General features: G+C 40.1%; 1 protein-coding gene across 1 annotated transcript in view; it reads right to left on the bottom strand.

The window, feature by feature from the left end:
* Window positions 1-22,696, bottom strand: part of prickle2b (prickle homolog 2b) — a 106,097-nt gene extending 83,401 nt beyond the window's left edge. Inside the window, exons 1-2 of the mRNA XM_074673042.1 lie at window positions 22,576-22,696; window positions 21,876-21,961 (exon numbers count right to left, since the gene is read on the bottom strand). Coding sequence (XP_074529143.1) covers window positions 21,876-21,961; window positions 22,576-22,617 — 128 coding nt within the window. The 5' untranslated portion in view covers window positions 22,618-22,696. The remainder of the gene's footprint in view (window positions 1-21,875; window positions 21,962-22,575) is intronic.
* Between the last annotated feature and the right edge of the window lie 3,871 nt (window positions 22,697-26,567).

Below are 26,567 nucleotides of genomic sequence, written 5' to 3'. Positions count from 1 at the left end.
TGTTGTACATGCTTGCGCGAAGCAGAGCGTGACATGTGCAGCATTTCAGAAAAATTCCACTCTGGAGGCCATTTTCAAAAGTTTAGGTCAGCTAAAACGTTGTTTCTCTGTAAACCAAAGGCCGAAACGCAACAATACTTTGGCATTTCACCCTAAAACCATTGTGTAAATGGCCCTTAAGAAGGCTTCAGGTTGTTTTTTCATGCTTCTTCTCAAAGTCCAAAAATATGCTCATCTTGTTGAGGCAGGCAACCCATCCTAGGTGTATCCTACCTTGTGCCATATGACAGCTAGAATAGCTTGGATAAGGAAAGAGGTAAAAACAATGGCTAGATTGTTGGTTTCGTCATAAATCTTAAGCTTGTTCAGATTAGCTTCAAGCAAAGGAAAACGCAATTTGGAGAAGAAGCTAGCTTGGCTCTGCTGATAGGCCTCCACCTCAAGCACATCTATTATTTACTGGCCAGTAATTCAATGTTTTATGAATATCTACAGTTGTAGATGTTATGACATGTCATGTCATGGTATTTTACCAAGCAGCAACCTCCGGTCTGGGAATATGAGACAATGCAGCAGTGCTAAAATCTGCTGTTTCTCGAGTGTTCGCTTGAGGCTGGCTCCAGAAGTACAAAAAGTTACATACACACCAAGCCAAAAAAAAGCAGAAATTAACCTATTTACAGCCTGGTTCAAAAAACGTCTCCTGTCTGAGTCGCTAATTTTACTATGGGCACACACTGTAGGGGGGAAGAGGATGTTAAGATCCCGAGCTTGCCCAATCAGAGGCAGAGCTCAGGGTCACGTGACTGACAGGTGCCCTATAGCTGTACGCGAAGCTCTTGCTACTACATGGCCACTATAGCCGATGTGCTTCATTTACCGTTTCAGAAACAGACTATGTCCATATTTTATACTGTCTATGTATTTTATGTTTAATCATGTCATGTAGTACATATTCAAAGCCAGCAATCAAAAACTTTGCCACAAGTCTGCTAAAACTAGCCTCGGACTGGAACCTGGCCTGCAGTTTCAACCTGTATCAAGTCTTTGAGCTACACTAGCATTTTCTGGGTGGCTTGGTGCAAGTCACACAGATATGAAAGTACAGATCATCTCGACTGAAATGATAAGAAAGAAGAAAACATCTACTGCTCCTTTAATAACCACAGAGCCCTAAAGTACAATACCTACTAAAAAAACAGCATTAACTTTTGTGTGTGTGTGTTTGTGTGTGTGTGTAAAAATCATTGATGGATGTGCTCTTGAACACGCTCTAATCTCTTGGATGAATCCAAAGTCTCATTCTCAGAGTTCGGACTCAAGCATCAGTATGAGTCGTCTTCCTCTGCCTCTAATGCCAGCATACTAATCAGTGCTGACACACACACACACACACACACGCTCCCATCAAGCATTCTCCTTGTGTGTGAGATTCATTATTCAGGGACATGGAGCACAGCTTGTCTGAGATCGAGTATCTGCAATTCAAACAGGCCAGAGGTGGAACTCTGTGAGCAGCCTCCCTTCACTCTGTCTCACGTACCTTGAACAGCAGGCACACACACACACGCTCACACACTTTGGGATGTGACCAGCTTACCTAAAGAGAGAAAGGGAGAGAGAAGAGAGAGGTAAAAATCCTGAAGAAAGGAATTAAAATCTTCTTATTCTCAAAGGTCAGAGTTAACAGCCCATTTAGGTCAGTGTGTCATGTGACTGGTAGTTTAAGGTCAGCTGGTTTGAGTCTGAATTTTCTTTTTTCAAGATACAAACATCTCCTGTGCTGTGAGGGCAAATGTTGACAGGGTTTCTCTCACTGACAGGCTCTTAACCCAATGAGCAGTAACTTGTATTTCACATTTGAATTTGGTAGAAGACAGGGTCACATCTGATAGTCCATGACCTTATTTCAACCAGTTTTAACCATCAATATAAAGCTATAACATCAACATGTCAGAAAACACTATTTTGTCTTGTAAATTTAATGGATTGTTTATTGTATGCATGAAAGAAGGACAGTAGTGTTTATTGTTTCAGTACTTCTCTAGCAGTTGTTTAAATGTGGTCCACACAAATTTCAACACATTTTAATTTATCACATAAATCCTGAAGACAGACCATTATGGGCTGTTAGATGTCAACAAGAAGGTTCAGAAAGATCATTAGGAGATCATTTTTGAACAATCCACACAAACAAAGAAAAAAGAAAGTTGTGTGTGCATCAGTTTTTTGGTTTCACAGCTCTGACAACAGTAGAAAGTTTTTTTGGTTTTGGAGTGGTTGATTCACGTCTTAAGCCAAGAAAAGATTGTTTAGAATTGTGAACAGCTCGTTCAGTTCAGCTGTGATTCAACTTCCCCCTGTGCTCTTTAAACTGCTCTCTTGATGACTGTCCAGCACTGTAAAGCTGTCATTTTATCAGAAACAAAGATGAGACGCAACTTGTAAATTGCAGATAATGAGTGTTGATGTACAATGAATCTTGTATCAGAGTAAGATTGGAGGGCAGAATCTGGTCTGTTCAGAAGTTTTAACAATATCTTTAAATAAACATTGAAAAAACTTCTCACTCCAATTTCATTGTCTTCTTAGCAATGGCTGTAAAACTTTTCAACAGGTTTTCAACAGGGAAACGCTCAGTGGGAAAAGAGAACAGACATGATAGCAGTAGGCCTACAAGAAAAAGATATATTTCACAACCTGAGCTTTGTCAAAGAAAAAACAAAAACTGTCATTAGAAAAAACACACAATACAATGTGTGAGGTAACAAAGCTTCAGCAGTGAATTATTATGCCCTATTACCCCATATTGCAGCTAAAAAACACACTTTTCTAATCAAATCTCTACAATAAACACTCAATTGAGGTATTGAAAATAAATAATACACTACTTTGACTGTTACTTCTAAAAGATGCATATCCAATTTGGGGCCTACTGTACCAAAAAATGGAAAGGGAACTGAGATAACAGAGTACAACAAAGGCAACATGTTGAATAAAATCTCACCACAGCTGCCTTCATGACATGTACTTAAAAGAAACAGAATGAACTTAAAAAAACTAAACTGTTCATAAAATCACATTAACAACAAATGATAATGAGTACGGCTGATATGTTAGCACAGATGCTAGCTCAACATTTTTTAGAAGTCTGTTAGAAACATGTCCTTTTGATAATAAAACTAATTTATCACAACACCACAAAAAGATAAACAGGAGTCCATGGAAACGAAACACTTGTGCTAAATTGAGTAGCTGCAGTTCATTAAAGCCAGATTGTGACATGAAATCAGATATTTGAGCAGAGCAGCCTAAAAATGACACATTAGCTGTGGCACGCTTTCTGGTTCATGTACCAAGCTATTTAATATTACATGCTTTAAACTCTGGACATTCTTCGTATGTTGCTAAGCACGAGGAGGCACGTGCAGCAGTGTACACAAGCGTGCGTGGGCTACACCTGCCTCAGGACATCTTTTAGTTACACAAAGCGTCTCCATCATTTAACACCTGCTGTCGCAAACAAATGCTGGCTCGTTCCTGTCACCTGCCACCTGTTTTTCTCACACACTCCATATCCCACCTGTACCAGGACGCGACATCAATTTGGAAGTAAGAGCAGGAGGAGCGTGGGGCAAATATTTTCCCAACATCCTTGAAAACACAAAGAAAGACACACAGAGTGTCAACAAGCCACATCTGACGCTATTGTCATTTGAAGATATTCACCTCATTTGTCAAACGGAGACAAGAGGCTCAAACTTTGCCTGGAAACCAGATCAGGAAATAACCCTGGTGTCATTATGCAGGGACAGATGCTGATCAAACACCGGCTTATAAAGGGTGAGGGAGATGAAAACAACACATTAGAAGATAAACAAACAAACAGCCAAGAGTCTCATAAGCCAACCAGATGGGAGTTAATACATGCCATAAAAGAAATATACAGGCCCATCTGAGGCGGTGTGATCTCTGTGTTCCCACATGACAGGAGGCAGGACTTTCCGTACACTGTGGGTTATCCAATCTGTCTCTCCCCCGTTTCATCACAGAGCTGCAGGCAAACAATTTACATTTCACCCCAGACGTGCTCGCACGGTGTTCATCATATGTCAATTAGTTTCAGCACAGCAAGGACATTAAAGAGGCCGTAATGAGGAAGAGGAGGTTTGGGTTAAACAGATAAATAAATAAGCACGTAGATAAATAGAGGGAAGACCGGGAATGGTCACGTCAGATTCAAACGAGAGACAAATTACACCCCAAGACCACTTATAAATATTGGAGGCTTTGATCTGTACACCAAATGAGTGATTCAGTCTGTGGGGGAAATGATGAGTGTGTGTTTATGTGTGTGTGTGTGTGATGGTGACAGTCTACACCCAAGGCCATGTTATTTCGCAGGGGGGGGTGAATTGACGCAAAGCTAAGCTCACGGTTAAAGAATGCAGAGATACACAGTGCAGATCACAAGGCTCCCTGACTAAGCAAGTCCAGTCAGCTTTACGGGCCAAAAATGCTGACTGTCTTTTTCGAGCAAAGCGGCTGGACTGTTCATACCACCAGCAGAGAGGAAGGTTTAAGAGGCCCCTGGAGCAAAGCAGGGTTGTGAGACAGTAAAAGACCCGAAATCTGGGAGGAACATCTTCACCCTTAATTCCAATCATGTTTTACAGAGTAGTCTGTGATTAAGGATTTACAAATATTGACCTCAGCCAGTGCTTCTGCAGGAGTACTGTATTCTGTTGCCTCAATTACTTTGAGGCAATTTGATTAAATCTAACTTCCTCTGGGAATTGGTGCCATGTGAGTGCAGAGATGGGACCAATTATTATATTGCCTTCAGGTTTATAACTATAGTTATATAAGTCCACAGATTCCTCTGTAGGTTCTCACACAACAAAACCATGTGCACCTATGTGACAAGAGGCTGAAATCTAACATTGTGTAAAATGATCTGCATTTTTAGCTCAACAAAACATTGATACCATATTGTTTCATTCTTTTTATATTGGTGTGAACTTGGAAGAAATGGAAAAATAGTTATTTGGTCAGATGTTAAACCTCATGCCTAGTTCCACCATTGTAACATTCGCTGCAAGCCATGCTGCTCACAAAGAAACAGAAAACACCCATTTGCTACTTTTTGCACTTAATTCATAAAGTTTGTGAGCAAGGTAAATCATCTACACACTGTATACTTTCAAAAACTAACAGATAGTTCAGTGAATCTCTTCCAGCAGCTTGAAATGAAGGTCCAAATATTAAAAATACAAAAACTTAACCATTCTCCATGTTTTCTAGGTAAAACAACTGATTGCACAGCCTGGTGTGTGTTTTGTGTGGTCTCAACTTTTTTGTCATAAACTCATCATTTTACTCATCTCTTTAATTCACAGAGTTGAGTTTTTGAAGCAATCAGTTTCATTACATCACAGAAAAATAGGGATGGGCAAACTGAGGCTACAAATCACTCAGGCTCATGCAAAATTGGAAAATAGAAGATTAGAAAAACGTTGCCTGGTCTGATAAGTCTGGATTTCTGCTGCGACATTCAGATGGTAGGATCAGAATTTGGTGTAAACAACATGAAAGCATGGATCCATCCTGCCTTGTATCAACGGTTCAGGCTGGTGGTGGTGTAATGGCGTCGGGGATATTTTCTTGGCTCACTTTGGGCCCCTTAGTACCAACTGAGCATGGTTTGAATGCCACAGCCTACCTGAGTATTGTTGCTGACCATGTCCATCCCTTTATGAGCACAGTGTACCCATCTGCTGATGTCTACTTCCAGCAGGATAATGCTCCATGTCATAAAGCTGGAATCATCTCAGACTGGTTTCTTCAACATGACACTGAGTTCACTGTACTCAAATGGCCTCCACAGTCCCCAGATCTCAATCCAATAGAGCACCTTTGGGATGTGGTGGAACAGGAGATTCTCATCATGAATGTGCCGCCGACAAATCTGCCGCAACTGTGTGATGCTATCATGTCAATATGGACCAAACTCTCTGACGAATGTTTTCAGTACCTTGTTGAATCTACGACACCAAGGATTAAGGCAGTTCTGAGGGGAAAAAGGGGCCCAACCTGGTACTAACTAGGTGTACCTAACAATGTGGCCAGTGAGTGTAGGTGAGTACACAAGAGGGAGTGCTCTTACTGGTATTGGTTTGAGAAAAAGTGGTATCAAACATCCTTAAAGAAAAACATGTAGTGTGTCTCTTATGCTTGTTTAAAACGGGGCAGCTCTACTTTGCTCAATAAATTCTTAGTCACCCTTTTTTCTGTATGACAAATCATAACCAAAGTTACCTCAAGACACTATGTCAGCAAATATAACTTTGTTTTATCCAACGGTTTTTATGTTTAATTAGTTAAACATGCATCAGAGACCTGTTTGTGCTGAACTTGCAGGTTGAAATATGACTGAGCCCACTTGTCTATCTTGTCTGAGGCTTTGTGAAAGCTATCGAGGAGCCATCAAGCCTGTCTGTCTGTCTGCGCTCTGGTTGCTCTGAGATGAGCCCTGTGGTGTGGGAAAACCCCAGGGCAGAGGATTAGAAGGGAGAAAAGGGGATTTGCTGGTTAAAAGCTGACCTCTGACATGCACACAACAGCCTTTTGATTCAACTTAGCATCTCATTCTGCTTTCTGCCTCTGGACTTTGCAGTCACGCAGTCACTTAACCAAAGTCACGTTCACTGTCATGGCTGGACAGGGACACTGGGGCTTATATACTGGTCTGATATCTGACAGTAGACAGTGCTGAGAGAACAGAAACAGTGACTGCACATTAGTGGCATTACATCAGCCTCTGAGACGAACGTGTGACACAGCCAAGCTGGTCATGTGATGAACTTGACCCAATGAAACAGTAAGACAGCAAGCTTTCACTCGATTAGCTTCCCAGGTGTGGAGAGCTTTTTATACATTTCCCAGCCAAAATGTTTTTAGTTTTTAGTTTCATGTCATAGTCAAAGCTAATTTGAGCTCTTTCAACATTAAATTCAATGATTATTACAATCTGTCTGCCAGAACTAAGTACAAGAGTATCAGATTAAATCACAGGGGGAGTGGAAGGAAAGGTTACCTTGCTGGTGAGTTACTCTGCTCTCTGGTTCCACAGCCATTTGAAACAGCACAAATGTAAGTCATACCTTTACAGTTCAGGCGCTCTCTGGGCTACTCTACTGTGGAAAGAATGACATTTGTTTTCAAACATCATAACACTGCACTCCACAGACGTCTGGATTTGATTCGTATAATGTGGGCTCCTTTCTCTAGCTCCTTGCAACTCACAAAACTCTTAAACTGCTTGGAGCATCCAACCGAGAGAAGAAAATAAATTGATATGTAAAAGGAACAAATGAGCTCTTTGGCATGAAACCTTTCACATAGATAACTTCATAAATCTCAGGTTATTCTCCAGGCCTCAAGATGATACCATGAGTCATGTGTTGCTACAGCAGGTACCCAGTTCATCACTGGAGAATCTGAAGGATGATCTTTTGAGACTCAACATAAACACATTGATCTACTAAAGCTCTGCACACAAAATCAGTCCCCAGCAGGGCTCATGATCATTTCAAAACAATCCCAGATCACAACATTTTCTTGAACTCTACGAACAACCCTCAGGAGATCTGTATTAATGACTAACAGGAGAGAGAAGACAATTAGACAGTCTGACGTCAAGTGGTGAAAACAAACCTTTTTGTCTCACTGTTCTGATTGTTCTCATTTTGTTCTGCACCTATTGTCAAACTGATAATGCAGTACTCGTCTGGACTGTTGTCAAGGCAGCAGTAAACTTACAGCACACTCATCGCCTTGGAAACCAGTCAACCTTCACAAACAAACTTGGCCAGATGAGCGATGAAGAAAGAGAAAACATAAAGTGAGACAGCCTTAAATGTGTGGGGGGAGAAACATTATTTTCTACAATTAGGGATGATAACAGCTTAAAGCTGATTTTCTGAGCAAACTTTTACAGGTGTCTCACTTTTTATCCACATTAAACCAAATGACTCAACGTTTATGTGCCCACGCTGTCTCTCTGTACATGTCATCTTCCTGTCTGAAGTGGTTCAGCATTCACAGGAAAAGTATGCTGTCTCTTGAGGGTTGATCTCTGTCACAGTTTTAAAACTAGAAAATCACTCAGAGAGCACAGACCTTCCCCAAGCATGTTGTGATTGTCCCGCAACACTGTAGTCCTACTTTAATGTTATACTTCCTTTCAGCAGACTGTCTGCTACAATTTGGTGTTAGTTGCAGGTTTGTACCATAATGTTGAAAATTATGATGACCCAGTACATATTTCATATTCTGAATCTTAGTATCCAGATTATTGGCAGGATCTGGATCGTACTTTTACATCTGTCAGAAATTATGGTGACCTTGTTTTGTATTGTTTTGCAAAGCAATCCAATCTTTAATTGTTAGTTATATACATATATAGGGAAACCAGCCCTATCTCACAATGATAAAGAATCCTTTGAAAAAGTCCTGGATCTAGACGGTGATCCGGATCACCTCCAAAATTTAATCACTGCTTCCTTATCCCATTTTGAAAATGTCCTGAAAATTTCATCAAGATCTGTTTGTTACTTTTTTAATTATGTTGTTCACAAACAAACAAAAACAGACAAACTCTCTCAAAAACATAACCTCCTTGGTGGAGGATGTAATAACTTCCTGCGATATATATCTTCAAACTCAGCTGTGAAATACAGAAAAACAATTTCATAGCAAAACCAGTCCCCACTGCTTTAAGTCTGGTGCCAAATTCATGAGATGTCTGTGCTGGGCATGCTGGTTTCGGGTACTACTTTTACCTATCTCTGTCAATTTGTCCACATAATTGTACTCTGCCCTTGTTTTTCTTTAAGAAATAGTCCAACTTCTGTTTCATGTTTAAATACTTTATCGTTAACAACTAACTTATTGTGAAAATAAGCAGATGAGGTTTTCTTTGCAACTGAAAAAGTTAAAAAACAGAGCCCTGCACAGATTGTCAGGCCACACCACGAATAGTCCTGCCATGCCTGAAGTCTTCTGCCTCTATCTACTTCTGCTTTCTCAAAGCCTCGATTTTCTTTTGGCAGCTTGAAAAAATCTTATTTTTGGATTCTTTTCTCTGTTGGTAGTTCAAATCACCACCCATAGCTTTAAGGCATTTTTCTGTCGTTTGCAAGCAGTCAGAAGTGACCAGGAGACATCTCCAGGCAATACAAGGTCCACAGAGGGCACAAATCAGTGCTAAGGATAAAGTGAAGGATAAAGTGCATACTCTGAACCAGTTCATGTTTAGAGTCAGTTATTTTACTGTAGGTAAAAATCAAAGAAGTAGCTTATTAAATCATAAATGATGCATATATGTACAAAGCTTTATGAATATCCCACAATGTATCATCATTGTATCAACAAACTTCTGTCCTTTCGTCAGGCAATTCCTTTAGCTAAAACTGTAAATAATCAAATATGTCTTGAAGTACAACTAAAGCTATGATGCATAAGTGACCAAACTGCTTTTGATTTCAGTTCCTCATCATCCGGCACAGTCAGTTGTTACAGTTGTTTCTCTGTTTTCATATGTCTGTGTGTGTGTTGACCTTGTGTCCCAGTGAAGCAGTGCGTTTCTTCAGGCCTCCATCAGAGGAAGCTGGCCATGCTTCAGAGCCCTTTTTCATCTCCTGCTTCCTGCCCTCCTCCATTCCCTCTGCTGTACCCAGATCCCAAGATCAGTTGATACCTGTACAGCTTGGCACCGAGAGCTGGCCTGTTCTCTCATCCATGAAACACAGACTCCACTTACCAGCTCTCTGCTATTAATACTCATAGAAACACACATGTACTGTACACACAAACGCATGGGCCAAATAAAAACAGAAAAAGAAAATTCACAATGGGGAAAAAGTGTCGATGAACCACCTGAAAGGGAGCAGGAGCAGCATCACGGCTGATCCAGCTTGTTAGAGTAAGGCCTGACTCATGCACAACTAAGACGACACCTCTCCCACTTCAGATGATGAGGAATCATACAGCGACGGTGACAGACAGGGGGAGGAAGAGATGGAGAGCAGGAGATAAGAAGGTCAAAGCTGTGATGATTTCAGAGTTTTATCAGAGCAAAAAATATAAGTTGTTTCAAAACAAGGTGGCAGAATGCTCCATTACAGAAGGAAATAAGCTGTGTGCTTTTTCCAAAGTGCTGTTTGATGGAGTAGCTGTCTGGACCCTTTCTCCAATATTAGGTAACAACAGTCAATTCTCTCCAATCAATATGCTACTTAGGCCAACCCCAAAAATCTGTCCACTCGCTAAATCAATAAGCCAATCAAATACTTTAACACTGCAGAGTCATCAAGCCCAGTTTTGTAGTTTGGACAAATGGGGCGTTTGATCCCACTGGGGTTTTGGGTCTGTAATGAAAATAGGACAAGTCATTACAGTAATGGGAAAGTCAAAGAGCAACTGTCAGCATCTTTGTAACTTATAAGGCTAAACTAATAAAGTAATTATCTTTTTTTTTTAATTATTTAAATATTTATCCTGGTTTGTTTGATCAGCACATTCATTATGAAACAGAGATGACTACACACTACTGAGCTCGAGTCCAATGCTGACCTCTATTGGCTGCTACAGCTTTAATATAAATCAGGACACTTCTTCAAAACGACCACTGAGAAAGTCTCCCAAACACATGAAACCAACAGAGCTCTGAACAGCTCTGATCAAGGGTTTGCTCCTCCACACATCAACCAGGATGAGAACAGGTGGCTGGACAGAGAGGAACAGGGGGGAATAAAGCAAGAGGAGGAGAAAATCAAAGAGGTCTTTGAAGCGGTGCACTGTTTAGACTTCCCTGTGCTGAGCAGGCTCTGTTTAAACAGGAGGGATGAGGAGACGCATGGATGGATGGACACAGGGAGGAACAGAGAGGGGACTGCAGGGAGTAAAGGTGAGGGGGCAGAAGCAGATTGAGTGATACAGGGTGAGTCAGGAACCAGAATAAAAAAAGACTTAAAATATTAATGTACAAACAGTGGAGTTAGTTGAGTTACATCACGCTATTCAATCTTTTTTAATCAATTCTACATTCACTTTAGCAACCTAAGTGCTCCTGAATTGGTTTACTGGGTAATGAAAGCCCTCTTTGCAATTTTAAAACCATTTGTAATCACTCATTTTAGTTTTTAGTTATCGATCCTAAATGAATGTGGCTCTGTATCAATAACCAGTTCCTGTTAAGTCTCTATTTAAAATGGTTCAATCAATTAGCATTTATGCTTGGCTTGGGATTCCCTTGTCAATTCTTAACGTTATGGTCAGACTCTACCTTGACGTCACGTGCCACCGAAAAATCATGCTCCTCAACCAGCAGCAGAGTTTCCAAGACAATGGCAGAGAGGTGAAAGCAATCTAAAACTCTGCTTCACTTTACCAAAAAAGACGCTATAAACGCAAAGCGCAATTAGGGCAACCCTGTAATATCACAATAAGGGTGGCAACACCACCAGCATGTTTAAATATTTGTGAAAGCACAGCACAGGATATCAAGAGTGTCATGTGATATTCATTCACTACTCAATAAAATAAAATTAAATTATAAATAGCAAAGTAAGAAAATGTGTAAACCTCCCTTTTTTGTACACAGAAATTTCCTGGGACAAATATATAAGTGATTCCATAAAGTATTGAATCAAAAATAAAAAATCTTACCAATACCTATTCCTATAGAAGATAAGATAAAGAGGCATCAATATTATCTGCAGTCTGTTTAGTAAAAACTCCTCACATGATGTTTAAATAAAATTTAACTGTTCTATACTGCTGTAAATCTTGACAGCTAATGGATAAACTGTTGTAACATTTGTATGGTTTACAGAAGATTGATCTTAGTAAATCTGCTGCTGGAGTAATTAAAAGACTGGGATGATGCCTTGCTGTGCGACAGCTCCAGCAAATTGAAGGTTTGCTAAGGTGGAATCCCCACTTTTAAATTTTGGTTATCAAAAGCTTCCAAAAATATTAACATTTACTTGACAAATGAACATCAAATGTGCTCCTCTTCCTGGGTTCCTGTGAATGCATCAAAGTTACCTTGAAAAGCCTAACTGTTTTAAGGGTTTTGTTTGGTACAGAGAGGACACTCTCAGATGTAAGATAATCTTGTGCATACCTACTGTTCATCTGATACCGTCATCTGTGACCAAATATCCAATAAACTAAAGACATATCTGTCTTCAAACACCATGTTGATCTAAAATGATTCACATTATCCCTGCCACAGACAGGTCTGTGCATGAAAGCATGCTGACAATTCTGGTAATTACTGATGAAAAGTAACTTTTCTTCTCTTGGTATGGCAGATGCTCCAACAAAAAACAACAAAAGGTCATTTGCAACATGAAGTCAGATCCTCCAACTGAAAGACAAGACAGATACCTGTTTTGAGAGATACAGTGTGTTTAAAACTAGTATCAAAAATGTATCAATACTCAAGACTTTTTTAAAGTATTTCCATATGTGCTTGACATAAATTAAAGGAGGTCATTGAAGAAAAGTATGCTGTATGGAACTATAACTCTCACCAGAAGCTTGAGGTAAACTCTTTAACTATTTTTATCATTATACATTTAATGGAAGTTTTGCTTTTGTTCAAAGGACAAAAGAGAAAATTCCCTTTCAGCTTTTGAGAGCAATAATATCAGCTCACTGAAGACAAAAGCTGAACATTCCACCGACCAAAGAGCAGGCAGGAACTAACAAGTGAAACGATCTGGATGACATGAATTAACTCTGTGCCGGGGAGGGCGGGTTGAGATTCGAGGCCTGAACACAGTAAATGCTAACTTACAGTGCGTATGACAGCAGTGAGCCGGCCTCCCTTTATTTCCAGTGACAGTTCAAAGGGAGCTTAGCATGCAAAGCCTTCATTAAGGCATGGATCAGCACCAGGGCAAAAATCGGGCTGAATTAGCATCGCTAGCGCACAGGTCACGGAGAATTACAGAGGTTGTCTGATGTGAGAAGAGTGAAAATCAGCTTCAAGTGATAAAAGGCTTCAGTGGTTGTTTTTTTTTCTAACAAGTCTAACATAACAGAAAACAAACACACTAGCATACATACTGGTTTTGCATGTGTAATCTGAAATATAGGTCTGGATTTAACATTTTTTTATATGAAAACAACACAATTTACAGGCCGTCTCCAAACACATCTCTATGCATGTGCCTTCACATAAGAGTATATCATGTTAAAGCCACAAACACCACCATCTGTGGGAGACTAAAGGGCTTTTCTGATGCCTATCAGTCAGCCTCAATCCAAATGCATGAGCACCTGTTAAAGATGACCTTGATAAGAGAAGCAGCAAAAACGCTGGAGATATGGATCAGAGTAAATCTCTTTTCTTTATTGAAGGAGCTGCCAAAGAGCACTGCACATGTTCACACAGTTGTCCACTACAATAAATAAGTGTGGAGACTATACAGAGAACAGTTATGGATGAGTAACATTTATTTTTCAAGAGTAAAGTTCAGACAGGTCCATTGTGTTGATGCAGAAGATGTTTCAACTTTTTATTTAGATATTGATGAGGATGTTTAATGTTTTCATTATTCATTTTACGTTTTAAGAAGGATTATGAGACGGTCACTGATGATGCAGCTTGTGTCAGGTCTCATAGTTATACTCCAAGACTGAAAAAAAATCAAATATTTCTGTTGGAAAAAAAAAAGAAAAATTATTAGTTTCTACGAATGTCAATTTAAATTATTCTAATCAACCAATTGTTCAATTTATAAAAAATAAAAAGTTATTTAGTCTCTTGTGTGGCAGTTTGGATTTGCAGCATGGAAGAAACTAAGTAGTTGCTGACATTCAGTGTGTCTAAGTTGGACATGTCTGCCCCCTGCTGGACAGTTTAGTGAATTTCAACACACAGGGGGAAAATGGTTAAGAAGCAGACACAATGAAAATCAGAATGAATGAAAGCAGAATGAAAATCCTCTTTCAGTGACAAGATTTGTTTCATGCAAGAAATGTGCAATTATGATGAGCTGTTTTAAAATGCAAATAATACTGATATTGTCTAAAGGATGGGGCCAAAATGATGATCTTTGACAAATTCAACTTGCATGAACCTTCTTTGGCATCATATTTGAACTCATATGTTGTTTTTTAAGGACAGGGATGGGAGGACCGCTCTGTCCACAGGCAGACAAAACAACACAGTTGAGCTTTGTTTATGAATGTAAGAAGTGAAAGAAAATATACATTTTTTTTCTGTCAAAAAATGGATCAACCACAACAATAGAGGAAACATTAAGAGCTTAAAAAGCAATTACAAGCACAGAGCACAATAGCAACCCAACACCTCACAGCATCTCCTCTTACAGGTGAAGGACCCACCTCGTGGATAAGATGACACCGATGGTATTTCTCCGAGCCTGCTGCTAAAACATCCATCTTTCTATATGACATGATGTTGACAACCATACAAAGCTCCATATGCTTACTGTAACTATAAAAACAAACAAGACACACTAGAAAAAACAGTGTCACACACACTTTGTCTCCCGAGGTGTCATATGAGCGTTTTCACTCAAACAAATTGAAAAGGGATCAATTCATCTCCTCTTGAAGACGTGCACAACTGCACAGCATGTCACTAATACGCAACACAATTACAATCTGTCGAGATAAAACCAAACACAAGAGGCTTAAAATACACAGCCAAAAGAAAAATAATCATTTGAGTTTTATCAGTGCAATCAGAATAGCTAATAACATGACATCTCAGTGTACTCTCTTGCCAAGTGCAGTGAAACACTCAGTGCATCAAGGATCAGACGATATCTCAGGACTGCAAGCGATTGTAATTCCTTTCTTTTTTTCTTTACTTGTGTTCAGCCAGTTTAACCACAGGCTGAAAGGAAATGAGAAATACAATAAGGAATATTATATCATGCTTTCCTCTAAATTTGACATTTTGTTTTTGTGTCTCATCCTGTTGGCATCTAAATTCAAATGCAGGGATTTCAGGGGAATGCATTAGCTGACTGACAAGCCCTTCAGGATCATTTCATACCAAGATAATTGATGTTTCTGCTGGACATGTTTTTCAATAAAGCAGATCATTGTAGTTGAGTGCACTTTGTATTCTTGAGTCAGTGCTGCATGAGGTGATTCAGGGAGTAGAAACGAGGTGAAGCAGGAATGAGTAGAGGAAGAAGCCAGAGAGCAAAAGAGGACAGAACTCTGCGGAAATACATCCAGGGGGTCAAAGGAAAAGGATATGAAACTACAAATTCTGTCTGACAACCAGCCTCTGACAACACAAAGGTCAAAGTATGATTTATATCAGGGCTTCACACCTCTGAGTTTGCATTATCTGTGAACATCAGTCATACATCACATGACCCAGCAGACCTGTCAAAATATAACCCCGAAAAAGACTCTTTGACAAAGACAAAATACTGCATTTTCAGAATAAAAGCCCAGCATAAGAAGTCATTTGCCTCCTGACCCGCACATACACTATCACAGATGTTTCTGCTGCTTTCTGCTAAAAACAAACCCAGAAAGCCCGAGAAGACAGCGGGGTGAGAAGTGTTTTCCACCCAAGCCAGATGATTTAAGATCTCCATACCAATACAGAAACACAGCTTTAGTGATAAACTGCTGAGAACCTATTGTGTGGTCCCGACCACCAATGGTTTCTTACTCTACTTCCACCCCCGGCCCCCTCACCTCACACTGAATCTTCTTCTCTGCACAAACAGCCAGGGCCCATTCTTATGCCCAGAGAGCAGTGACAGTTTTATTTGCCAGGCCGTCTTGTTAACACAGAGAATAGGGAGGCCTGTGTTATGCAGATCGGAGCAGGTTACCGAGGGGACAGACGTCAAGAAGCCATTCAAGGCCGGGTTAAAACTCAAACTCGAATCCCTCTTGTTCTGCTTCAATCTTCCTCTTTTCTTTCTCCTCTTCTCTTCTACTGCTTACACACAGCTTATGTTTCAGCTCAGACCCTGCTGCATACAAGGACAAGCTTTGTACAGGAGCTGTCAGCTCTCAAAACTAGAGCAAAAAAGTTGATTTTAATTTAATTCATTACATTGTATGCTAGGTTAGAGGAAATTATGGAGAGAATAGTAAGATCTGATCGCACCAGTCTGATAGATGTCTGCATGGCTCCAACCCCGCCACCAGGGTCAAGTGGAACCCTTTAAGCGCACATTACAGCTTCATGTGGGAGGCAGTCATGTGATCAGGTAGATCAGGTAGCACACACACACTAAGGGGACATGTTAATAAGCCTGGTAATGAGTCTCATTAGCACAAGGAAAATCAATCTAGCCAAAGGCAGCTATTAATAATTCAGACAGAGCATGGTGAGCAAGGAGGATCCACTCCAATACCGAACCTGCCCACAGCAGCCCACTCAGCTTACACAAGCAGGAAGTAACGCAAGTTCTTCCTTCATGTGTTTTAAGTCTTTTTGGAAAGCAGACCTGCCCTATTCATCACAACTAACACCACCTTAGCCCAAGAAATCTTTAGGGATGCAAGGTAAAAAAAAAAAAAAAAGCCTCCTGAATTTTAGTGGAACCTCCTGAAGTTTTAGCCAACGGGCATCGATTCAGATTCCTGAACCATGAACTCACTTCTGTCGTTGTGAAGAAGCAGCAGCTCCACAGCACACTTCCGTCACTCAGTGTGATACCAAACACCCTGCAGAAAAACCTCATTTCAGACACCTTTCTCAGCAATCACATTTTTGAGCCACAAAGAGAGAACTTTTTGTGCGCTGAAGTTTGCAGAACGCTGGGCTCAACACCCACACTTGAGTCAAGTGACATCAACAGCAAATTCTTGAGGGTAATGTTTCTGTAGGCCTGGGTGATTTTAAATACCCAGTGCTCTTCTTTTGGCTCTGAATGGGAAATGCTTCAACACACAGAGACAGCTTGCTGTTTATGCACAGGCTGAAACTTCTCCAAGAGTAAAATGGAAACATTTTGAACTGGGGACAGTGCAGAAGATACAGAATTTAAATGATGAAAAACTGTACATGTGCTGAGTATGCATGTATGCACATCAGAGTGTATTATGACCGTGAATTTGGCTTAGAGTAGAGCAAATGTTAAAATGTAGAGACCTGAAAGGTAGCCGTGAAGCCTACAGCAACATTCACTGAAGCTCATTCATTCTCTGTGAGCCGGATGATAAACCCTTTTACAAACATGCAAAGAAAATCAGAATCAAAAACCTGAAACTTAAACATTCAGAAATCAACAACAAAACAAAAGTTTGCACATGGACATCTCAGATGATGATGCTTATTTAGAGGAAGTAGTGTAGTGACTGTTCTGACCTGGTTTTAGTCACTGTCCGCATGTGGGAGTGAGGTTTTTTTTTTGATGTGCTTTGAAGAGTCCAATTTCCAGTGCCCAGTGTCCAATCCAATCCAATGGTTATTATTGAGCGATTCTTTTTTTGCCATTTACTGATCCAAAAAAAACAGGTTAATACAACCTACTTCAAGGGTTGATGCATGATGAAGGTAAAAGTGGTGTTATACCAGTGAAATGAGGCGCTATACTATCCAACCTCGCCCGCTCAGCCAGGCACAAAAAAAGGAGCTGCAAATAAAATGTGGAGGAAAGTGGGCAGACACACAAGTGATGATGTAAACAAGAAGGTTAACACATCTTTTAACAAAGAGCTGATGCTAAAGTAAACTTTTCGGCAACAAATATTGCACAGCCACCTGTGAGAGTCTAACCTGCAGAGAATCTCCTGCACCTGCAGCGCCTTTGGCCTAAACCAACTAGAGGAAGAGGGGTGGATACTTTTTGAGGTTTGAATGTAAGGCAAAAGCAGCCGACATATTTTGACTTGAAAAAATATTAGAGATGACAGGACCATTTTTAAAAATAAGGGGTTAAGCAGAAGAAATTACAAGTCAAGAGTGGAGTGAGAGGATTGGCAGGTCTAGCAGACCTGGCTCACTCAGCAGGAGCTGCAAATGTAATATGAGCGAGTGCCGAGCGGTCCATCGGTTAAAACTGGTGATTTCAGGATGGGAGCAGGCCTACAGGTGCTACATTAACACCATTTTCTGGATGCAAGTAAACAGGCACCACTTCAACATTATAGATGTAAATGGCAACAACATACATATGAACATTATGTACCAGTGCAAAACCTGCTCAAAAGCGAACTTCTTTTGCAACACAACAACTTTAACGTTAGACACCCCGAGAGATAGAAGTGATGAGAAAGAAACACTGGTAAATCTTGTCGGTTCTAGTTGTAAAAGAGGTGTTTACTTCTACAAATTAATTAAAGCCCATATAAACCAATAATTAACTTTTATTTAACCATACGTGGATTATATGGAAGTGTTTTTTCCATCAGCTGTAAAAATAAAAAGTCAATCCCTACCAGATTTTTTGAAATAAACCATATAACTCATGGTGTAAGATTAAAAATCAAATATGATGTTTCTGTGATATGATTAACAAAATAACTAAAATCTCAGAATTTCCCCAAACTTTGTTTTGTACATTTTTTGTAAAAGTAAAACATGAAAAAAAAATCATCAGCTGTTGCTCAACCTTACGAAACTTAAAACCAGAGTAGTATACTACAAAACAGACCAAACAGAAAAGTCATACTTCATACTACATGCAAGCAGTTGGCAGTATGCAGTGCCTATTACATACTGCATTCACATGTAGTATGTAGCAGGCAGTTTGGTACACACCCCGGCTGTTGTAATCTGCATACAGCACATTTTGCACGTTTTTGCATACTGACTACTACTACATACTAAATTTCGGCCAAAATAGTAGGCAATGCTTGTGTAGTAGGCGGTTTGGAAAACAGCCCCTGTGTGCTCTTCCCCTTCCCAAGACCACAGCTTCACCTTAGTAGCCTTTACCTGCCCGTTTACCTAAAGCAGCAGTCCCCAACTTTTTTTGTGCCACAGACCAGTTTAATGTAAGACAATATTTTCATGGACCACCTCTTCTTCTGTCTCCTCACTGGCTCTTGTACCCTGCCTAAAGAAACTTTCCAAAGATGTTTGTTTTTTGTCCATTTTGCTAGCTTGGGAGTTTTGCATCAAGAATGAGTGATTTTTTTAATTGAAACATTGTTCAGAATCAGATAATAAATCAAACTGAAATAGTGTAAGTTGAGTATTTTTTATGTGAGGCCAAGTAGCAATTGACCCACGAACCGGTAACGGTCCCCTTGTGGTGATTGTGCAGATGACAAAATCAACAACAGCCTAGGTAAAATGGCTCATACAAGTACTTATTATTATGTGCATGAACTTAACCCATTTTATGTGTGCTCACAGATAAGATTTTCAAAATATTTTTAAAAATAATGATAAAAAATGATAAATTGATTAATGCAAGCCACGCTGAGTGAGAAAGCTGAACTTTCTAGCAAAAAAGATGTCTGACCTGTCAATCAATCTAAGGTTGCAACGAGAAATTTAGGCTTTAACAGCCAATCATGAAAGTTTTTCCTTCAGGTACTGAAGGTACTTCAGGTACTGCAGGCTTGTTTAACACCATATAAGTAACTAGGGGAGAGAGAACCATATACCAATGCAGCTTTTCTAATCACTGGAAATAGATGTGAATTCAACTCTTGTTATGTGTATCTATCCATTTCCGTTGTATCCAATAAGGATGGGTAAAAATATTGATTAATAGATGCATTGCAATATTTCCCTGCCCAATTCAATACAAATTCAGGAAATCTTCTGAATTGTTCACTTCCTGGCCATTGGGGGGCGCTGTGAGAGTTATTCGGGTTGTATGGACAAAGGCCACACTCGACTAACAACAACAAAATGACAACCAAAGTAAGTAGCAGCAGTGTAAAGCCAGCTCCTTCAACTTTTGCATCAATGTTTGGGTTTCATCAGCATTTGAAGCTGTTCTACTGCAATGCTGTGCTTTGACCCCCGGCTAGCACTAGCATAGCATAATGGGTATGACAATGACTCCAACAAACTTAGCAGGGTTACCAAAATTTACGAGTTAACACAATGTGAATGTATTTCTAAAGGGAATGTCTTTTTTTCCAGTAAAGTCTGTTTGGTTTTATTATGTAACAGATAACTTTTATTTTGAACAGGTGACAACACTTTTATTAACCTACAGAATGCATGCTGCAATTATAATAATAAAAATAAGTATCACTGGAATCTATCCATCTAGCCTGTTGTTAAATTCCTCCACATAGTGCTTTAAATGTTCCATCTAAAACCCATCCACAACAATGATAAAACACCCTATGTTTAATCTGTGTTAAAAGATCATCCCCAGGGTAAGGAATTGTGCAAGGTCACGACAGCCATCATTAAAAAACAAGGCGTTAGAAGCGTGTGTCTTTATTTGGATTACTGGACAAACAAAAGACATCTGCTTTGTTTGATCAGAGGAGACAGAGGACTATGTGCACACCTGTATCCTCCATCTTCCTATCTCTAACCTCAGTCACACAAAGTCTAACACATGCCTGAGCTCACCTCTACCAGTATATATTGCTAAATTGGCATTGTAACATGTGGAATTTTGTTAAAAAAAGAGGTTCTTTGTGAGACTAGAAGTTTTCCTTTAAGGAACAAAGAAGAGCTGGAGCAATAAAACAGCCCTTTGCTTCCTCACACAAAAAGTCAGACTCCTTCAGTCTGTGTCTGTGTCCACGGACAACGTTTTATTCTCGCTTGTTGGAGGGGAAAAAGGCGACTTTTAATGCCAGACTGCAGACATGCAATTAAAGGCTGCATTCCTGAACCCACCGTTGAACCTGTAATAGTTTACAGCAGAGGACTCTGGATAGTCGGACCATCCCCTTCTTTTGTAGATCCCCATTAAGGGAGAAAATTCCTTACATATCCACGGCTGCGATGTTAACTTAAAACAGGCAGGCTCTTACCACACCGGTGTGTCTTTTGGCAAAATACTGAAGGTGGTGCGAAGTATTCTGCACTGATGAGGTCGAAGAGTTTATGTGATCTTTCTGTCAGACTAGAGAATGAAGGCATGCAGGTGTGAATTACTTTAAACCTGGAAATGCTGTTTTTTTATTTTTATTTTTTCGCCACAAAATAAGCTTCAATAGCCACTAAAAAGCAGATATAGACACAGCAGCTCACCGCATCTCTATTAGGACAGTGATGCTTGTCGGCTGACTGTAACTGACTGATGTGTGTTGACAAGAGTCAGCTGATACTGATAAAGCAACAATGTTCGCTGTGCTCACAGAAAGAATAGATGCTATTTGTGTTGCATTCCTAAGGCAGAGCTATACACATTAGTCACACTATTTCACACTAACACAAACCACCTGTACTTCTTGCAGGGTCATTCCTTTAACAACATACACTTTGTTTCTCTGTATAAGTCCATAAACAGCGGCTATAGAAGCAGTGGGCTGGAATTGACCCTGCTGCATGAATGGTTCCTACAGTATAAACTATTATCTTAGCGCACACGGGGGCTGAACAATGGTTTCTTCACAGAATCATGGATGACTAATCCTATTCATGCATCTTTGATATTTGAAAGGTTTCCTCCTGAATGTAGACATACAAGTTTTTTCAAGCAGCACAGAGCAGAATGGATACTTTTTCCACACTTCAGCCATAAAAATGACGTGTTATGCATTTTATTGGCGTGAAGCATAACATATATCATCCTTTTCTCTCACGTGAATTAATTTATCTGTGAATACCTTGGTTAAAATCAGACTTTAGGAGTCTTTTGATGTCAAATGCAAGGAAATGTCAGCAAATTTTTACTAATATTATGGTTTGAGTGATGCTTTACCTCCATTTGTGCAGAGTGAAGCCAGGACACTGTTCTCCACAGGTGAGGCAGGGCTGTCCTCTCTGTACCTCATCCGCAGGGTTCAGCTTGGAACAAACAGGGACAGGAGAGCAGGGGATTAGCCTTCTATATACAACCCTGTCTGGTTCCAAGTGTCAAAAAACTACTTGGACTTATTTAAAAAAAAAAAAAAAACGTATATCTTATGAATATAAATAGTCTTCTTTGTCAGTGACCTTTAAACCGGTTGCTAAATGGTGGTTGAACGAGCAGAAGCACGATAAACGGTAGATAATTTTATGCCAGGTAATTGCAGAATCCAAGTGACTTCTTCCTTTCAGCTCATGTGTGACGCACAATTTATTATCATAGAATGAATAACTGGTGAACACCTGAAACACTTTTACATTTCAGATCTGTAGCGTGCAAAAACTGTGCAACAAAACTCACAACATATGTGACTGAGAGAAAAGCAACAGGTTAACAGATATTTAAAAAAAAAAAAAAAATCATCCGTCATTTTACTCGTGGCTGTGTTGTTGCTAAGAGCCTCGTGCCAGCTTTAACTTAACAGACATAACTTGATGCCCTGAGCAGCACGACAGCAGGAACAACAAGGATTCACATAAAACAACCACCTTATACATGCATGTCCTTCGAGTCGAGAGACAAGCACCAAACTTAACTCAGTGTCGCTCACCGGTCTGCAGGAATCTCTTCTCTTGTAGCCCCGACTGAACATGACAAGCTGATCCCCGGAGAGTTGAGACACAGGCGGGCAGCAACGAGACGAATGGAGCACCGAGGAAATAGGAGATGAGATCGTGTTTGTTTGTTGCTATGAAAAAAAACTGACGACTTTTCCTCAAACACCGTGCCCCAACTCAGGTCCTATCCTGTTAACCAATTTTATTAATGAATGAAGCTGCTCTGTTCCGGATAGCAGCTCCACCCTGTTTCCTCACAGCCAATGGACGTCAAGGAAACAAGTTTTCTCAAGAAAGGGGTAAAGAAATAACCCTTACAAAAACCAGTGATGCAGCGCTGGGAGGCAGACGATGAGGGCTGACGTCCGTTCTGCAAAACACTCGAAGCAAATAAGAGACGCTGTTAGCCTTGAGAGAAAAATGCTAAGGTTGCATTCTCCTTAGAAAAAACACATCCTTCTGCCCTTGACAGTTTTCTCCCATTAAATACAGTGAAATATTCAACGCATTTCAGTTACTGGAAAAAAATTATTCAACTGCATGTCACTTTAAATAGAAATATATCATTGGCTCTGGGGAGTCATCTATCCCCCCTTTTTTCCAGATTACTCAGATTAAATCCTCACCTCTATGCATTTTAAAAGAAACTCTCTTCTCGTCTAACAGTGCTGACTGTCTGAAGCCTACAGAAAAAGTCTGTACAGAATCAGCAGTACTGTCTCACTGTGAGAGAGTATACTGACTTGGCGACATTCTTGCAAACATTGTGCAAAAGCTTTTTTATTATCATTTCAAGACACTTTTGCTCAAGGCTCTGTACTCTCCCCTTGCAGCTCTGTCAGCCTTACTAAAGTTAAGTCATAAACAATTCTGTCAGTCGGTTGCCTTGAAAATCTGTCTATGGTATTTCCATCCTTTGAATGCCTTTTTTTGATTTCTGGTAGCTTTTTGCAACCACACTTGCATGAATGTTTAAAATGCATAGACAACCAAACTCTCAGAAACACGTCTCTGCTTAGAATAACTGAGGAAGGACATGCTGGGTAACTTCAGTGAATCATGCTGAAATATTTATGCAGCACCCTCAACCCTTATTACACTGACTGTAATTGAACTTTTTTTGGGGGCGCTGACTCAAGAGGAGGATAGATTGTCAGCAAGGCCAGCTATTTTAGAAACAGGAAAGCATCAGAAAGGACAGCTGATTTAGAATTTGTCTTGGAGTTGGTGGGCTCTGCCCACTGGGTATTGGAGAATTTGGGAGCAGAACTGCTAAGACTACAAATGGAGTTGGGAGCCATGACAACCATATCTATTTCTGTGCAAAATTGGACTGAAAATGCAAGCGGTTGGCTAGCAGGCTTACAAAAGCCGAGGGTAGCACTCTGGAGGAATTATGCTGGAGCTAGTGCTGGTAAATGTGAGAGTGATGCAACAGATTGGGCCAGTATCCAAGGCCAAGTTTTTACCTGGCATCATCAGGCAGTTTTAGTGATTTGAACACAAATGAATAGTCTTAAATAAAGAGCAGGGCACCGGGGTAACTTGAGGACACACAGAGCTTAAATCACTTAGGCCACATGCAGTGGTGGTCTGGGGCACATTTGCCCACATTGGTCTGGCAGTGTGTACGCACATGTGTATCATTTAGTGAGTGCATTCAGACAGTTGAGTGGCCTGGAAGTTATTTCAAAGAGAAGGAACGTTCTGCTCTTTGGGACTTTATCAGCTAGAGTTTTGAAAAATGATCAAGATTAAGATGTTTTTCTCATCATCATTTCCAGCATGACTGGCTAAAAAAAAGAGCATGTTACGAGAAAGCTTGTAAAACTGCTATTGAATAAATTCAAATCTGTAGGCATGCTTTGAAAAAGATGGAGTTTTATTCTTTTAAGACAGGCAGCATGGTTTTAGTCAGAGTGGATATAGTGAATAATGTTAGTGCATGGTGCAAGCCTTGTATCCCAAAGTTAATCAGGGAGTGTATGGCTATTCTCGAGCAAAGCAGTGTACACTCTAGGTCCCATGTTATTCCAAAAATCTTGTCATTAAGTCTTCTAGTGAAATTTATGGGTCTTTGGCTTTCCTCCCAGCCCACAAAATGTGATATTTATTGACAAAACCTGTACTTAGTAGTGCTTGTGAATGTAAAATCCTGACCTAAAACGAGCTATTTAGATTTGGGGGATTTGCTGACGTCAGCGACCGTCACCAATCAGGAGCAAGTCTGACCTGATTGGTCCACCGAAGCAGATACCCTGAACCCCCTCCCCGTCCACTCCTCTCCCCGCTGCTGGAGAGAAATCTCTTGAGCAACGGGGAGGAGAATGGCAAAGTTGAAGAGCCATCACTGCTTTGTTTTTGGCTGTAAACAGCCACATAGTTCGATGCACAAGCTTACCATCTCGGAAGAAGACAAGACTAAGTGGCTAGAGTTCATTTATCGAGGAAATGTGCCAGCTACACTCAGTAAGACTGGGCATGTGTGTGCTAGTCACTTCATGGCTGACTGCTTTTCCAACTTTGGACAGTACATCAGAGGGCTAGTGAATAGACTGGTCCTGAATCCAGGCGCATTACCAACCATCCACCAACAAACCTCGGACCCTTGAAATGTGAGTATTTTAAATGCTGTGTGCTGTGGAGCAGATGTAAGAGCTTTTCCTCAGTGTTCCCCCTGTCTCTGTGTTAGCTTCAGGATGCTAACTTTAGCTGCGGTTAGCCTGTTGTTTTAGCCTGTAATGTTGCGGAAAACAAGCCTTGCTGTTTTCTAAACATTGTGCACTCAGAGCTCGGTAGTCATGGTTACATGGCTCGCAGTGACGTGGAAGAGCGGTGCAGTATCAGCGGTGACTCATTTACAAATGAAGGTCACGCCCACTAAATCAGACCGTTATGAACAGAGGGGCTATGAGAGCCTGGAAACAATGCTGCTGTGCTTGATTTATTGGCTTTTTGGACCAAAACATGTTACTACCATTTCATGAAGACATCAACAATTCATATTAAACTGCAGAAAAGGAGCATAATATGGGACCTTTAAGTGAGAGGCGGGGGGGCTAAGAGGCTGAACTTCAAGTCACTTAATACTTTTTAGATGTTTATTGGATAAAACATTAATCAAACCAACTAAAGTGTGTTAACTTATACCTTTAAGAGCCATGTGCTCCCGCAGGCAGATGTTTCCCTGTTTGATCTGTGAGTTGATGCTAAACCTATCAAAATAAACAAAAACACAAACATTTTTTTCATATAAACAGAGATGTATCTGTAAATTTATTGGCAAGAGGAAGCAATGACTCATTTTATATAAATGGGATAAAACTATATCACATAATTGTATAAACCTCAAGAACATAATGTTAACTAATGCCTTGTGTATTTACTTCAAAGAAACATAGGTGAACTTCAGGTTGTTGTTCCTGGCTGCAGGTTAGAAACTTCTGTAACTCGGTTATGGTTGAAATCTTATTACATGTGCATGCCCTCAAATATACCACTGTATAACTTTACTACTTAAACTCTCTTAAAAAAACAGAGAAGCTCTTGTATGATAAGTGATTCAGTGTGACAAAGGAACAAAAGTACAAGTATCCAAACAAATTCCTGAGTCCACACAAACATGTAGTAACACAATAATGTAGCTCTACCACAAAAGGCCAACCATGTGAGTGAAAACTATTTGTGTTTGACCTGAAGCTTACTGCGGAGTCTCAGTTCAAAGCCATCCTAACTATTTGGAAGGTGATCTTCATAACAATAGAAAGAATTGACCCTGAGAAAGAGAACTCTAAAACTTATCACATTTAATCTCATTGATTGTACGCTTTGGCTTGAAACAGCTTGAACACATTTCTGATTGCAATGAAAAGTTAAAAACTCAGAAAAGTCTTTGGTTAATCAGCTGATAATAAGTTAAATGTCAAAAGAAGTTGTTTTCGCTCTTATCTTTAAATCGTTGAACAAAGGATTTGTAATACTGGAT

The sequence above is a fragment of the Halichoeres trimaculatus genome, unplaced genomic scaffold (assembly GCF_033239565.1).
Source record: "Halichoeres trimaculatus isolate MK-OKI-2021-1 unplaced genomic scaffold, fHalTri1.1 fHalTri1_scaffold_1, whole genome shotgun sequence".
NCBI classification, from domain to species: domain Eukaryota; kingdom Metazoa; phylum Chordata; class Actinopteri; order Labriformes; family Labridae; genus Halichoeres; species Halichoeres trimaculatus.
This window is presented reverse-complemented; position numbering and strand designations above follow the sequence as displayed.